Consider the following 17,270-nt stretch of genomic DNA (forward strand, 5'->3'; position numbering starts at 1 on the left):
GTATCAGGTGATAGAATGAGGGGAAATGGCCTGAAATCATGCCAGCAGAGGTTTAGTTTGGATATTAGGAAAAAATTCATTATGTGAAGAGCAGTCAGGCATTAGAATAGGTTACCCATGGAGGTGGTGGAGCCACCGTCCCTGCAGGTGCTCAAGAAACATGTGGACATGGCACTTCAGAACATGGTTTAACGGCCATGTGGTGTTAGGTCAATGGTTGGACTCAACGATCTTAAGAGGTATTTTCCAACCAAGACAATTCTATGATTCTATATTCTTCACATTTAACAAGGCAAGATTCCTGTCTATGATCCACAATGCAAAGGCCTCTTGTAGACAGACTCCTCATTTTACTTTCTTTTTTTTTTTTTAAATCCATTGACTGAACTCTTTTTCAGGACCTGGTGAGGAGCAGTGCCAGGTGGCTTCACCATGGCATCTCCGAGCTGTCCCACAAAGAGAAAAGAGCATGGCACAGAACGAGCACATGAAATACCAACACCTCTTCACACTGATATCAAGCCTGCACTGTCCCCCAGATCTCTCTGAAGTGCTACCTGTGAAGGACGTCCTTTCTACACAATCATCATAAACAAATCGTTCAAAGCAAAATTAATTATTAAGTAGAACAAGGCACGTGCTTCCTCCATCTCCTGCTAACACCTTAGCATCTCTGTTGACAAAATTTTCTCTGCTGAATATTCAAGAGCACACTAAGGCCCAGCGGAAAGCTTTGTGTGGCTCCTTGTCCCACTGCCTTCCAGCAGGCTCCATGAGTCCCACTGCATGGTCACAGACTCAGGCTCTTCCAAGGCTGCACCAGAATCAGTATCATAGTTGCTGGTACTTGTGTGGCAGAAAGACTGCAGTGATTGACAGAAAGAGAAAAAAGGCACAGGAAGCAATTTTAAAATCTACCTAGAAAACTTAGGATCCCAGATCTCATCTTTTCAAACAGCCACAAGCTCAGAAACACCAATTCCACTTTGTGAAAACAGCATTAGAAAAGTGTGCACATTACTCCAACGTACAGATGGTGAGAACCACGTAACGTACAGATGGTAGGATCCATGTAGGTCATCTGACATGCCCAGATCTTGCAGACTTTCAGCAGCAGACTCAGGAAACGATCCAAGAGCCCAGCATGCCAGCCCTTTGCCCTATACCATGGTTCTTCCCACACATAACATTACCCTTTCAAGGAAGATGGTCATATCCAGAAATAGCCTTAGCAATGTCATCCGCAGAACAACAGCCTGTTTGGGGAACATGTCTGCAGCATGCATCTCCTGACCTAAAGAAACTGCCTTCAGATGCACTGGGGAAAATGAGGCCAAGTAAGCATCACCTGACTGAAATGCACTTTGGTTGAAAAGAAAGTGATGCCATTTGTGTGGCTGTTGGCCAGGACAGACTTCCTACCTTTCTATTTAGACTTGTTAGTTACCTCTCAGGTTACAAGTATATTCCTGCAATACTGTGCCTGGAGATGGAAGAGAGGGGAATTACACTTGAAAAAACATTACCATCACTGTTAGCTACACACTGTATTAAGGAAAGAATTACACAGGCTGTAACAATATCAGGAAGAGAACCCAGATTTCCTGATGTCTGGGGTTACAGTCTGTCAACAGGGACATACTCATCTAGCATCTGGGAGATCAATGAAAGGGCAAGGTTGAGAAAAACAGAAGAGCTCGTATTTCTTCTGTTCTTACAGTACTGGCTCACAAGCAGGAGCAACTAACAGGAAGGCAGCGAGGTGGCTACCTCCTACTGCTCCCAGATGGCCAAGCTACTTGTGAAAGAGTTCATGAACTGCTGCAGCTTGTAGACTTAACTGTTAAAGGCAAACCAGAACTGGTGGCATGTTACCTTACCATATCTATACACTGCCCGAGCACCTGGGCAATGACAACTGATTAACAGCCTCAACAGCAATCCCAAATGCAAAGGGACAGACAACTAACTTCTCCTTTCTTGACACTGTAACAGATGGAAGGAGATAAATGAAAAGTGTTCAGAAAACAATCAATTTACTTACACAAAGGAACTTTAATCAAAACTGAGGCAAAAGAACTGTTCTCAGTCCACATGTCTGCTTGTCACAGAGCAAGCAGCAAAGTATAAACAAGTAATTAAGATAATGCTGGAAATCACCTAAACTACTTCAAAATGGGTTGATAAAGCAACAGAACTGAAGTGAAATCACTTTCAGATCAGAGAATGGAGGTACAGTAGGGAGTAGAGAAATAAGACATGGGAATACACCCAGCAGGATGGAAAAAGCAGGCCTGTTCCCTCTGAGCTGATCAACAAGGCAGTGTCTCATAGAGAAGAGATCCGGGCAAAGGCCAGCCAAGTGCACAGCCCCAGAGACCTACAGCCTCTGATCAAGAGAGCCCAAAATAGTCAACAAAAACAAATCCTGTCTTTGTTGGTTCAAAGAAAGTAGGGAGTAGAAGCCAACATTCTGAAGAGGAGAACAAACAAAAGCCAGTCTCAGAATTTGGGGAGAAATTTGTCAGGAGGGACCAGGCAATGATCAACAGAAGGAATTCCAAGAAGCAAGACACTTAACTCAGCAGCAAGACATGAACTGGTCTGTTTGGGTCAGAAAGAGAAATGATTTGAAAGCTCAACCTGGAGTGAGGAAGGAAAAACTGAGTCTTACCTACAAATACAGGAGCAGATGGAAACCACAGTACAGGTGACAACCAAATCACTGTCAAGCAAAGGATCAGGTCAGGTTAAACAAAAGCACAAAGGATAAACCACTGCATATGTCGTGGATGAGGCATTACAGAGAAGATACAAAAAGGCTACAAATGCGGAGAGAGGGGACCAAAAAACCCCAAAACATCTGACAAGGAATACTACTTAAAACCAGGGAATTGACTGCACACTGAATATAATGGGAATAGAAAGTGAGGCAAATAGACAGATTCACAGATTGCATTGGGTTGGAAGGGACCCTCAGAGGTCATCTTGTCCAACAACTCTGCAGTGAGCAGCGACACCTCCATCTAGATCAGGATGCTCAGGGCCACATCAACTCTAGTCTTGAATATGGGGCCTCAACCACATCTCTGGGCAACCTGTTCCAGGATTTTACTACTCATTGTAAAGAACTTCTTATGTCCAACCCTGCTCTGGTTTAAAACCATTGCTCCTCATTCTATCACTACAAGCCCAGTCCTTCCCCAGCCTTCCTGCAGGTCCTATCCCATTCAGGAAGAGATTCATAGATTCACAGAATGGTTTAGGTTGGAAAGGACCTTGAAGATCCATCTAATTCCAACCCCTCTGCCATGCACAGGAACACCTTCCACTAGACCAGGTTGTTCAAGGTTTCACCCAGTCTGAAATCCACAACCTCCCTGGGCAACCTATTCCAGTGTCTCACCACCCTCACTGTAAAGAATTTCTTCCCAATATCTAGTCTAAATCTACCCTCCTCAAGCTTAAAACCATTCCCTCTCCTCCTATCATTACAAGCCCTTGTAAAAAGTCCCTTCCTGGCTTTCTTGTAAGCCCCCTTCAGGTACTAGAAGGCTGCTATAAGGTCTCCCTGGAGCCTTCTTTTCTCCAGGCTGAACGGCCCCAACTCTTGCAGCCTGTTCCCAGAGGGGAGGTTCTGCAGCCCTCTGATCATCTTTGTGGCTGCTCCAGGAGCTCCACGTCCCTCTTATGCTGGGGGCATCAGAACTGGATGCATTATTCCAGGTCTCATAAGAGCAGAGTAGAGGGGGAGAATCACCTCCCTCATCCTGCTGGTCACAGTTCTTTTGATACAGCCCAGGACACAGTTGGCCTTCTGGGCTGCAAGTGCACATTGCCAGCTCATGTTGAGTTTTCCATCAACTGGCACCCCCAAGTCCTTCTCCCCAAGACACCTCTCCAGCCACTCCTTGCCCAGGCTCTATTTGTGCTTGGGATTGTCCTGACCCAGGTGTAGGACCTTGCACATGGCCTTGTTGAACTTCATGAGGTTGGCTTGGCCCCACCTCTCAAGCCTGTCCAAGTCCCTCTGGATAGCATCTCTTCCCTCCAGCATCTCAACCAGACCACACAGCTTGGTGTCATCTGCAAACCTGCTGAGGGTGCACCCAATTCCACTGCCCATACCACTGACAACTTGTTAAACATCACTGGTCCCAATACTGAGCCCTGGGGGATGACAGTTGTCACTGGTCTCCATTTGGACATTGAGCTGTTGAACGCAACTCTTTTGAGTGTGGCCATCCAGCCAATTTCTTATCCAGTAAGATGATGATCAGGTTTGACCCAAATATTGTCCCTTCAATCCCAAGGCACCAAATCTCTCTAGGAGCTGGGGCTAACAACCTTCACACTTCAAAAGACCCCAAGAACCAAGTTTCTTTTCACTACACTAACACTGTTATCAGTCATGCATGGGAACAGAGCAGAGGAGAGCACACAGTAGAGCAGAATGCTGCAAGATGAACAGCATGAGACCCGACAGTCCCACTGCTGCAGAACAGTGTGCTCCTGTAGAGGCTTTCCCCAAATCTGAGAGTTCAAAGGAAACATGAGCTTTCGGCCTCAGAGTGACAGCCCACGACAGATGCTGCAGCAGTGAGTTGCAGCCAAGTTGCAGATAACATCAACAACTGGGTCTGGTTCTAGTTTATAAAAAGGCATCTTTGCACAACTCAGAGACTACAAATTAAATTTTATACCTACTGAAGGTATCACAGTATAAATTCACAGCCCAGAACCACAGGCTTCTGCACAGACTCCCTGCTACACAGATCTCCCTACTCGTGGCTCTATTATTAATACAAAAAGGAAAGCACAGGCTGCAGCCTCTGCTTGGAGGGATATTCAAATAAACCAGGTGACAAAGGGGAGCAGAGCAGGTTCCCCCATGGAAACTCCTACATCAGCCCTGCTATTCCGAGGGCCTCATTCCTCAGGGACTGGGGTTTATACTTCTCCTGCCATTTACTAGGTTGAGCAGAGCAGGTTCCCCCATGGAAACTCCTACATCAGCCCTGCTACTCCGAGGGCCTCATTCCTCAGGGACTGGGGTTTATACTTCTCCTGCCATTTACTAGGTTCACCCTCTTTTTTTCACCTGGTAACCTGCCAGGTGAAGCCAACCATCACTGAATAGACACTGCATACAAAACCTCACCAACGTGGGGGCAAATTTTTTCCCCTGAAAACCGCTGGCAGAACCTCAGTTTCTGATGTAGACTGGTAGAGATAAGGAAGGGCACACCTTAGCACCAGCAGGTTCAGAAACTCCAGCATCAGTATGACTTGCTTGCCCACACCTGCAGACCACACTGGGGCAAATTACATCCAATAGGCAGGTAGGATGTGTTGAGCCTGAACTGAGCTACTTCAGTACAGCCCTATCTGACAGCCTGCTCTGATCAACTGTACTCCAGCACAAACCTGCAGAAGGTACTGGGATTTTAAACAAGGGCTGATGGCACTTCTTGTGCATGGACCAGCAATCCATTTTCCCAGTCCACTACTCAAACTGCCACTATGCTACCTCAAAAAGAAGTCATGCTCACACCTACCTACAGTCAATACTGCCAGCTAGTCCCTCTCAGCATCTCTAACAGAGAAGCAATCCTTAACAGTTCAGCCTTGTCTAGTTTTCCTTTCTTGAAAAATTACCTAGAATATTCATGTATACTCTCTACTGGAAGGCAAAACCCCATCTTCAGTTATTTCTAGATAAAACTTCAATAGCAGCACAAAGATGCTAGATAGTAATCACACTGTTTGTACACTACCAAAATGTGGCATAAATCAAAACACAGCACAGCAAATTTTACCCATTCTGTTTTACACATGTGGATTTATACTCCATGAAGCAAAGCCAAGTCCTGAGCCATGAACAGAGCTCCCTGCCACTACAAGGCTTGAGACAGAAAGCAGTCTCTATCCCCAGTATATCATACAAGGGCCAGATTATAACCCACCTACACACAGCAAGTCAAAATTTAACTCTCACTAGCTATGGAGTAAGGTGTGATCCAGCATGAGTACAAGTGGCTAAGAGAAAAAATAAATGAAAAAGATCCACAAACAAATAAACAAAGTATAATCCAGAAACAAGTGACACCTGATAGAGGCTAGGAAGTCACAGAGCTGTAAACAAAAAGCCTCAGCTCTTTGGGACATGATGAAAGGGGTAGGGTCTTTGTGCAGAAAAGCAGACAAACCCTGGCTGACACAGTGATTTGCTCTTTCAGGAATTTCTTACACAAAATATGCAAACTGCTCAGCCCCCTCTGTGCCCTCTCCCCCAGTAAAATCAAAATTACAGCACTGTCCTAACTCCAGAGTCTGTAAGAAGGACTGAAAATTGCCAGGTACTCAGTCATTAGCACAATGGGGGAGAAGGGCAGTGAATCTCTTCCAACAAAAAATAATGTATTTCATATACATATATATATATATAAATATATATATATATACACATACATACACTTAAAACTATGCTTAAGCAAGTGTTCATCAACCCCCCTACTCCTCCCTTGCAAAGAGAAGTACAGCTGCACAGCACTGCTGCTCTGAAATCAGGCTTTCTTCTGCACCAGACAGCCAAGGTTAACTTGCAGCTACTTATGCCACATCCGTTCGACTTCTGTACCCACATTTGTGAATCTGTGGCACATGAAGACATCACTTGAGGCATATGAGGTACCTAATGCACATCCACTTGCCCCCATCCTTGCTCAAGGTGAGCAAATTAAGTTTAAAGCCAAGAATACCTGAGGGTTTCAACAGTATAGCCCCATCCCAACGCTCATAAAACAGCTTCAAAGGTTAGGAGAGTGAAGGGCTACAGAGAAGATTCAGCACAAAACCAAGTGATGGGATTTACAAGTGTGGAAAAAAGTATCAAATGGGCAGAGGAGAGAGCAACAATAGAGAAAATGAGGAGCTGCATCACTAGAATAGCCAGAAGGGCAACGAAACCCAGACACTCAGATTTTTCAAGACATCATATCCAAAATTCCTTACCATACCCATTAGAGCTGCTGATTTCAAGCTCTGCAGCAACCTGCAACCAGACTGTAGATGTCCAAAACGCCCTTGGGAAGCAGCCTCAGACACAAGGGAGGATAATGGGAAGAGAGGAAAATGAAAGGAAAAAGAAACTGGACAGAGATCAAACCCTCCTCCATGGAGCTGAGCAATAGATTCTTTGAGTGCCCTTAACAACACAGGCCTCCTGGGAGAGCTGAAGGCTCCTAGCACTGCTGGGAGGGTGCTTGGCATTTCCCCAGGACCAGACCAAAAAATAGCAGGCATTTCTACATAGCTGAGAGTATAAATAAATAAATAAACAAAAAACAAACAAACAAATAAATAAATAAATGAACCCCCCCCCACAAATGGCAATCTAATGCTGTAATATAATTTCAGATGTTCTTATACATCCTAACTTCATTAAACTGATTGTATTAGGGGGGGGAGGGGATAAAATAATTTAGCATCCCTGCTGTTTATTTTCTCTCCTGCTGACACAATGATTTAAATTGATTAAAAAGTCTTCTCAATTATTTTCCAAAAATGTATAGACATCAAAGCAGTCTAATCCTAACTAACTATAATGAACCTTTCAAATAGTTGGGTCTGTTTAGAACTGCATATGTAGGATCCACAAGAGCAGTTTCCAGTGACATTGAATGCAAGTTAATGTATCTACAGTACCACACTCATAGCATGGACTACATCACTTCTCTAGCAAGGTTTTAGAAGACAATTTCTGTTCCAGAAATATCTTCAGAAGGAATAAACATTAAATAAGTGGCACTGGACATTACAATAAGTCTCTGCTAGTTTTTCACCCCAATCCAAAAATGAGAAGATACTTTTGTCAAGAGAAAAATTTTAAAAAGCAAAATTAATTTACAATTTATATGAGCTGGCCAAATAAATTGCTTGGCCTTTGCTTTTAACTATGTGCTAAATGGGTAGGGTTTTTTAAACAACTTTCTCTTGTTTATTATGAAGTCCAGTTAACAATGGCTGTGATTCTCCACATATTTTTCCAGGTGGTTAAGTACCTAAATATCTCTGACTAAAGCAAGACTGCATATTCTTAAATATATTCAGGTTTTAACTCACAGCATGCAACACTAGGTCTTTAAAATACCCATGAAAAACATTACACATGCATAGATAATGTCCCAAGGATTGCAAAGGGAAACCCTTCTGCAGCAACCTGCATGCTGTCAGTTGCACAACCAAGACAGAGGAAGGGAGAGACAAAATGTCCCTCTTTAAAAATGCATCATGTAAACCAGAAATAATAAGACAATTCTTCCCTCTTATCTGCTACACTTCTGTTTGGGGTAAAGAAACAATTATTTTTCAGGAACTGGGAGACCACCATAGTTCTGTAAGATTTGCTCCACCATTGGCATGCAGAGCTGGGCTGTTTGTTCCTCAGAACTTTCTGGGTGTTTTGTGCTATGACAGTACAGAGACTGTTGGGAAGAAACAGATGTCATGTCTGGGCTGCAAATGCTGAAGGAAAATATCTGGATTTAAACTATGAATTAAAGAGGACCTGTAAATATCCTGCACTACAACCAGCAACAGTGCAGACACGTCAATTTCTAAAAGTGTATAAATAAATAATAATTAAAAAAAAAAACACACAGTGCTTTGCAAAGGTTGCTTGAGAGATCCTTTTACAGGCGACTTTTACAAGGTCTGTGTAAGATCTAAATAGGTATTTTCTCTATGCTAATTAAACATTTTGAGACAAAAGCAATCTAAGAAAAATCTCATGTCCTCACATGAAATATAAGTTTGCCCCTCCATGAAAGGCTTGATATTTAATTCAAAGTCCATTCAGACTCCACTGGACAGAACTTAATGAATTGTCCCTTTGATTTTAACAGGAAGGAATGATACAGAGCCTTCCTTAAACAAGGCTGATGCTATGCTCAGCATCACACAAAACACACTGCAGTGCATTTGGAGGCACCCTGAACTTCACAGTTGTCACTTCCAGGCACTGCAGCCATCTGGAAGGCCTGCCATCTCCTACAGCAAGTGCAAGCTGCTACAACATGTACTAAAAGAAACTCCCATTTCCAACTCTGTGTGTGAGATCTGAGCTCCCCAAAAGACCTGCTCTGGTGTCTTCCTGGAGTAGACCTGACCCTGGTCACTCCCTGAGGCCAAAACAATCATGAGATGCAACACACTGTGTAACATTTGTGCTCTACGGATTCAGTTTGGCCTCAGTATTCCTTGTATAATGAAGGTTTAGAACAAACAAACAAACAAACAAACAAAACCTAGAAAACGTCTTTTCTGCTTCTCTGTTGGCTTTTCCCCCATACCAATCTATTCAGCCTGTCACACTAAATGGCCTAGTGGGCTGATTTCAGCACAGAAAGGTTTCCCCTGAGAGCTGTGCCTGGGGGCTCTGTGCTGGCAGGGCATGCTGAGTGCCCAGGTCCCTGGGATGGGGAGTATTCTGCATCCCTCTCCAGCCTACAGGCTGCTGGATTTGGTGCTAAGGAGCTCCTGAGGGGGATGTGCTTCCAGCTCTCCTCTGGAGAAGGGCAGGTTGCCATGACAAAGACCTTTGAGAGAAAGAGGTGTGGGATGGAAAAATAGTATGTGAGAAACCTAGAGGGGAAAAATACAGATCTTGGTTCAGTACTTGCAAGCATTTCCCAACACAAAGTCACTGGGATTTGGGATTTTGGTTCATGGGAAACAGTAAAGAGCTACAACTGCACTGCCATCAGAAGAGGCTGGATGAAGGAGGGAAGCATATGTAAATATGCAGCATACAAAGAGATCAGGATACACTGATCCTGATGAAGAAAACTTTCCCACAGCAAAGTGTCCTAACATCACTTCGAACACCCTTTATTATCAAATGCTGCCAAAGCAGAATCACTGCAAAGGCACCTTTCCCCTAGGCCTTTACAGGTATTTCCCAATGGCCTTAAGAAAGCTTTAATCACCTGAGCCACCTGCCACCATTTTATGGATTGCAGTAAAAGCAAGCTTGCAACTACCTTTTCAAAATTACAGTCTGTTTCTAAAATTTCTCTACCCCAGAAGGTCTGAACAAGATCTGAACAATTCTACAGAAGGAAGCAAAAGAAAACTAAAAGAACAGGAACAAGAGGGGATCCTACCACAGCACCAAACGATAGGCTTAATCCTGTCATCTCTTCTAGATTGAGGAAACCAAGAAATACGGCACTGCATAATAAGAGAAGTGTCAAAACCATGAAGTTCTACAATTATCAAGCAATCAGAAAGCTGGGAAATCCCACTGCCCTGGAAAGGCAGAGTGAAAGACAGCTTCATTTTTCGGAAATGAATTTTTAACACATTGTACATAGCAGCCAGTCATCTCCCTCTTTCCCATTTGTTGTAGGGGATCCATTTCAAAACAACATTTCCTTGCTTCAAATCATGCCTGTCATTACAATCCCAGAGCACCCAGGCTGCATGCACACTATCCCTTGGAAGCAGTGACTTTTAGGTTGGAAAGACATCAGCTGTATATAATGGGAATAGCTGTTGCCTACCTCCTCCCTAAACCCTATGAACAGATCTCTCTATTCCCCTTCCCTCTGCAGCATCTGAGCCTTGGCACAAAGTCAGCTGGCAGTGCCACTTCAGATACAGCTCCCCCACGTCTCCCCTCCTCTCAGGGCTATGGATCTAGCAGGGATGCTATACCTGTGTGACCCAGCCCTGCATCACCCTGTGCTCAGACTCTTCCCATTTTCCCCACAGGGTAAATTCCTGTCCTCTGCCTCCAGCTTTCTTCTCCAGCTCCATTCTGCCAGCCAGCCAGTCCTGCACCCCACACCTTCCTGCCCACATCATACCTGTTGGCAAGACTTGCAGTGCTGCCACTGCCGCTGTGTTTTCTTGCTCGGCTCAGCCTTCGCGTAGGCTTTGGGTCTTGTAGTCCAGGACTTGGAACGGAGGGGAAGGTCGAGGCATAGCCATGTTCACACTCTGCATGAGAATCAACAGGCAGAGTGTTAAAAAAAAAGGCTCATCAAAAATAAAATAAAATTTAAAGATAAGATAAAATAAATAAAATAAAATTAGAGTCAGCAGGCAGGCCCCCCCACAAACCCGTCAGCCTAGCTGGGGAGGCCCTTAACCACAACAGCTCAGGGAAAGGACTGATGATGTATTCAGAGGGAAGTGGACTGGGAGGTGGAGAAAAGAGAGGAAGGGGAGTGTAAAGGCTCTGCCAACCTTGGAGGAAGGACAACACCACTCATACACCTGAAAACATCAAAATAAAATATGACAGCCTAGAGCTCACCTCATCTCTCTCTTGTCCAAGCTATCTGAACCAGGCAAGCCAGACATATTTCACTGTTCCAACAAGGTCTCTGCAAAGCCAGAGCCACCATCCTTCCTGCCCAGTGGGGAACTTTAACACCAATGCTCACTTTTTCTTCCAGAAATTGGATTTTCCCTCCTCTGCAAAGACCTTACACCTCAGCCACCACCTCCAGGAGGACCTGTCAGCCCCGTCCCTCATCAAAACCCTCGCTGTGAGGGATTTACCACCAGCCCATCAGGGTCACTCTCACCCCTCCGCGGGGATTTCTGACCCCAAACCCCACTCCCCCCACGGAGGGCTGTTATCCCAGCATCCCTCCTCCCTCCATTACCTCTCTCCCTTCGCTCCAGATACTCGGCCGCCTCCAGCAGCCGCTGGATGTTGATCATCTGGACCTGCTCCATGGCCCCCAGGCCGGCAGCCGGGGGACTCCGCAGCCCCGAGCCCCCCTCCGCCCCCACGCTCCCAGCTCCCCCGCTGGAAACGGGGGCGGCAGTGGGGGGGAGGAGCGAGGGATCGCCGTCTCTCCCTAGTCCCCGGGCCTCCTCACACCGACAGCCCTCTCGTCCCGGGGGAGGGCGGCTCTCCTGGGAGGACGAGGAGGGGGCGCACGGAGGTAGGAAGGGAACACGCGAGGAAATGCCGGAGGAAGGACCGGGATCCTCCCTCTGGGAGAGGCAACGCGGCCAGTGCTGTTGCTGCTCCTGACCCAGACCGGTCCCCACTCGCCCCCACTCGCAATCCCCACGCCGGCCCGGCTCGCCGCGCAGCCCCCCCCGCGCCGGTCCCGGCCTGGATTTACCCCCGCTTCGGGCCCTGCCCGGGCTCACCCCCTCCCGGACCGGCGCCTCAGCCCCGCGGCGGGACCAGCCCCCGCGGCCGCCCCGCCCCGCGCACCCACCGCCCCCGCCGCCTCGCACCACTTTGTTTACCTCCGCCCGGCGCTCACGGGAGCAGGGGCGGGGCGGGCCGGGCCGCCGGGCTGATTGGGAAATGTAGTTCCCCCGCTAACCCGGCGCCGCGGGACGGGGCTGGCGATGGCCAGCGCCGAGACCCACGCGTGGGAACTACCCCCCCCGCGCCAACGGCTGTTTTCCCTCACGCCTGAGGTGACAGCTCCGTGCCCACACGGGCTCCGAGGTCTCGGCGGCCAGGCCCTGAGGAGATGGCTGCGTGCCAACACAGGCCCTGAGATGACGACTCCGTGCCCGCTTCGGCCCTGAGGTGAGAGTGGGTTGCTCTATCCTTCCTCTCTTGGCCACAGCAGAAGCCCAGCAGCGCTCACAGTCCGTATGCCCAGCTGTCAGTGGTGGGGTGATGGCTTTCACCTTGACTACCACTACTGCATGCTGAGGCAACCACCCACGGACAGCAGCCCCTGCCACACGGTGGTTGTCAAAGTTTTTAATTATTACTTTTTAAATTTCCGGTTTAGTTAGGGTCTGCACGACAGAGCTCCATGCTCCAGCAACACGCTAGGGGCAAGACAAGGCATCACCTAGGAAGAACGTACAGGCACTTCATCCCCCTCCTTGTAAACGCCAGGGCTTTCCACATGTAGAAGCGTCAGGACTGTGGCAACGATAAAGCAGAGAAAGGCTACATAAGACAAAGATGCTGCCACAGGGTGGGAGCTCCCCACATCTCACCTGTAGATACGTAACTGAAGACAAGTTGCCAGGCTTTGGGAAGTCACACCCAGAGTGGCTGATACAGTGTTTTTGATGGGAGACAGAGATGTAAGACCCATTTTTTAAGGGGAACACAACCTTTTAAGATCATATGCAAAAGGTGTCACAGAGAGCAATCTCACTATGTATGTTTGAAGCAGCAGGTAAGCACGTAAAAATGATGACCACCTCCACATTTTAATAAATACTGTCACACCTACACCTTTTCAGTCCCATCTCTGCTCTTCTCAGCATCTCGATAACATATTTATATCCTGACTTCATACATGTACCAACATTTATAATCCCTTCTGCGAATCTGAATTCTGCCAACTAGTTTAAAGTCTTCTAGAATGGAGCTTAAAAAATAGTTAGCATTTAGTAGTATGATACCAGTCTCTAAAATATTTGATCTATGCTCATAGAGGGAACAATAGAACAACATTAAAAACCAGAATCAGAACATCTGGAGTAAAAATCCGAATCTCAAATCGGCACTGATCATCTCCAATGATTTTTTTTTTTCATAGTTCAAACTGGGGTTGTGTTCCATGGATCTCAACCTTTAAGCTGTGACTGGTTCCATTTGCAAGCATTCATCCATCAAAAGGAAAGCTGGAAATGTACCTTTAAAAAAACTAAAAAAACATAAAAGCTGGGATTCTCAATGGCTTGTGTCTGCTGGCAAGAGCTTCAAGCAAAGCACAAAATAGCAAGAGATTCGTGATGAAAAGTGTAAGAGTTGGTAGCACTCGAGAAGACCTGTAAAAAGGGGATTCAGGGTAGCTAACTTTTATTTAAACACATTTTGCTGATTCACCATTTCCGAGGTTTCCTCAGAAAACTGCAGGCTTGCAGCTGACAGAGGTAAAAATAATACCACTATTCAGTTCTTACACAGCCCTTTTCACTTCTGAGTCTCAAAGGGTTGATTTGTTTTGTTTCTCTTAGATGGGATAGTTGAGGAATAAAGGCAGCTAGGACACCTTCGAGGACACACTTCCCTCCTTCTGCCCTGTGGAAATGTAAGCCCCAGTCCTTGCTCAGGCAGGACAGCCTCCATTCAAGCACCTACACTGAAACAGAGCACAGCACTTGTAAAAACTGGCTTTTGCATGTGGGAGAACTCAGGGAAGGAAATATTCTCTCTCCTGACCTCTTTTTTTCTACACTGGAAACTGCTGATAGAGCAGATTGTTAAAAGCACATGGAACGTTTGGTGTCTGAGCAGTCTCAGGCAGTACTTACATGATCTTGGACTGCTCACAAAGGAAAAAAGACACAGGTGCACACACTGCTCCCTGACAGCAGAGTTAACGCGAGAGCGTTTCTGGGCTCTATCTGTGCTGCCTCTACTTGCTTCCAAAACCACGGAGCCATTTGCCTCTCAGGATCACCAATACTAAACATTAACACACACACCACACCATAACCCCCCAAAACACCCATGGTGAATCCCCCAAATCCCTGCAAGACAGGTTTTGTCAGCATCCACCACCACTGGTTTTTTTTTGGTGGCACATATGGAGATATGTATGCCACTTTAGGGATTAAATGATGAAAGCCACAGTTGGAAAATGAAGGAGTAGTTTAGGATTCTATCAAAGAGTCGGCCTCCTGAAGCTAGTTCAAGATACAAAATAGGAGAGTATAAAAGGAGGAGGACACTGATACACATGGTAAATTAAATCAGCGCTGGAATGAAGTAGCAGCAGGGTCAGTTGTGTATGAAATGATGTAGGATCAGCTCTTCCATTTACACATCAGCTCAGCTTCCAACTCTTTGTTTTTGAAGTAAACAACGCACAATGAGGAAAAAAAATTCTGTGTGAAACAGACAAATTTGAGAATAAACGGTGGGACATCTTCCCAAGGAAGGAGCCCTGAAGAGTCAGGCAAGCCAACTGCGGAGCCACAGCACATCTGCAAAATCTTTCCATTGCCATCCCAAGTGGTTGTGTCTGCAAAATGCCAGAGTTGTATGTGACAGAAACAAAAGTGGGTGGAAAGTGAATGGCAGCAAGAGGCCCAATGCTATTCAACTGACCAAAAATCCCCCCCAAAGTCAATTTTAAATGTGGTTTGAGTAATCCACAGGCAACACTGGGGAAGGGCTAAGGGAAGAGTATTCTAGGGGAGAATGAGATCATTTAATTTAGTGGCTTCGAATGATCTGTAAGTACAGTTTTCTGATTATAAGTGCTTGCTGCTTGGCATCCCTTCTGGCAGCTGTGATTCACTTTCATTGTGTGTTCTGCTGCTTCGCCCTTTAGAAAGGGGCTTTTTACATTTTATTAAATGGCACTTCGGCAGCCCTCCATTTCCAGCCTTAATAATGGATTTGTTAATCTCCCTGATAGCCTTTCCCTCCTCCTTAGCAACAATTTAAATATCCAAGAAGAAATCTGCAGTGCAGAAATCAATTAATATTTACATCTGAAATGCTACTGTACTGTTTTAATCAAGTAGAACAGATGTGGTCTGTTTTTTACCAACATCAACATCACTTGCATCTTCCATCTGGGAAATCTTCAAAGAGCTTTCCAGAAAGCAATGTTTTAAGCTTCTGAAGCCTACGACTTTAGCTCTTCCCACTTTGCAGGAAGGGAAACTGAGGTGTAAGCTGCATAATCACTCACATGAAGACACACCCTAGGCCAGAGGTGGAACAGGAACACAGCTCACAAATCGAGACACCCAACCCTCTGCTTTGAACACACGGCTCAGAAATAACACAATGCTTTGCAACATCTAAGTTATCGTCCATAAGGGCAATCCTTTTGGTTAAACTGCCTAATTTTCCATCCCGTCTTTGGCTTTTTCTAAACTCCTCCTATCCTCAACTCTTTGCAGCCTCCAGGAGGAACATAAAGATGGCAACAGTTGCAAGAGCTTCCTTTGCCTGCCTTCACACAAACGCTGCAAATTCTTAATACTGCTTTTAAAGCCTTGAAACCTAACACTCCTTCAATCAAGGCATGAATAGAGATCCCCAGCAGGAATCATTCACTGATGCTCTCATATGAGTGATAAAATTTACTGATTTCCCAAATTTCTGGAGAGGGCAGATCCATATAACTCCTCTGGTTTTCTACCTAGGGGAACAACAGCTCTGGCATACCTGAATATCTCACCTACCAGCACATGCTGTAAGAACCAGGTCTCTATTCTTGTACTCATGACTGTAACAGCTCAGCATTGGAGGACTTGTAGCAGTGGGCTGGAGAACATCCCAAGTCCTGCCTACTCAACACCCTTCCAATGTCTGCAGTACCTTCATCAAGGGACCCACATTGCCTGTAGAATGTGGCCTCATTTCTCATCCAGGAGCCTCATTCTTTCACAAGGCATCAGATAATCCCTTTCAGCACTCCCACTGGTGCTTGGAACCCATCCATTGGTGAGGATAGACAAATCTCAGAGCCAAACCACCTGGATATCCAAGAGTCTGAACAGGAATAAAGTGCATGCCATACACCTCACTGATCTAAAGATGAAGCTCTACCAATCAGGAAGACAAAAGCCACAGGTGCTCCATCTCTTTGGGCTGCTTGCTCCTTTCCTCTGGGAGAGGTGTTGCTCTGTTTTCAGACCTGTGCTGTGCCCCAGTTTATTCAGAGTCAGTGATTTATTCTGTGACTCTGTTCAAGTCACTTCACTGACCCAGCTGCAAAATAAGTAAAAGCACCTCCCACGAGAAAAAAATTCATCATATACAGCATGAGGTCCTTCAGTTAAATAGGAAGAAGGGAGGATTCTCCAGCCAAGGTGCTTCTCCACCAGCTCTCAGGATGCTCTGCTGACAAAGGATGTGATCAGTTCTCAGCAGTGCTTCTGGCACAGTCCCATGGTTTTACCTTTGCCCTATCATTTCTCCTGCTGTGGCTTCCTTCTGAATTTTATGCTGAGGCCCAAAGACCATGAGTCAAAATAACCCAACCTGGAAGTGGCGAACACATGAATCAATGTGGCCAGGTCACAAACCAAGAGGAATGAAAAGGGTTTATTGTGAGCTGGATGAAAATATATATAAATAAAGGAGCCCAGTTCTGCTTCGCATATCATATCACTATAAGATCCAAGACCATCAATACTGACCTTGAGCCACATCTTCAGATTTCATTGATTCAGTGGGAGCTCTACACACAGACTGAAGGTAGTTTTGACTCCTTCTGCCTTCCACTAATTATAGGTTTCTGATACTTCTTTACTTTGGTTTGTCAAAAAAAAAAAAAAAAAAAAAAGACCCAAAC

General features: G+C 45.8%; 1 protein-coding gene across 2 annotated transcripts in view; it reads right to left on the minus strand.

The window, feature by feature from the left end:
* MXI1 (MAX interactor 1, dimerization protein) overlaps positions 1-17,270 on the minus strand; it is a 56,937-nt gene that overhangs the window by 35,116 nt on the left and 4,551 nt on the right. The window contains exons 1-2 of one of the 2 annotated variants that reach the window (XM_054382668.1): positions 11,679-11,785; positions 10,872-11,004 (exon numbers count right to left, since the gene is read on the minus strand). In XM_054382668.1, coding sequence (XP_054238643.1) covers positions 10,872-11,004; positions 11,679-11,751 — 206 coding nt within the window. In that variant the 5' untranslated portion in view covers positions 11,752-11,785. Of the gene's footprint in view, positions 1-10,871; positions 11,005-11,678; positions 11,786-17,270 lie in introns of those variants that run through there. The other variant, XM_054382667.1, reaches the window with a different exon arrangement.

Source organism: Indicator indicator, chromosome 7 (genome assembly GCF_027791375.1).
Source record: "Indicator indicator isolate 239-I01 chromosome 7, UM_Iind_1.1, whole genome shotgun sequence".
NCBI classification, from domain to species: Eukaryota; Metazoa; Chordata; class Aves; order Piciformes; family Indicatoridae; genus Indicator; species Indicator indicator.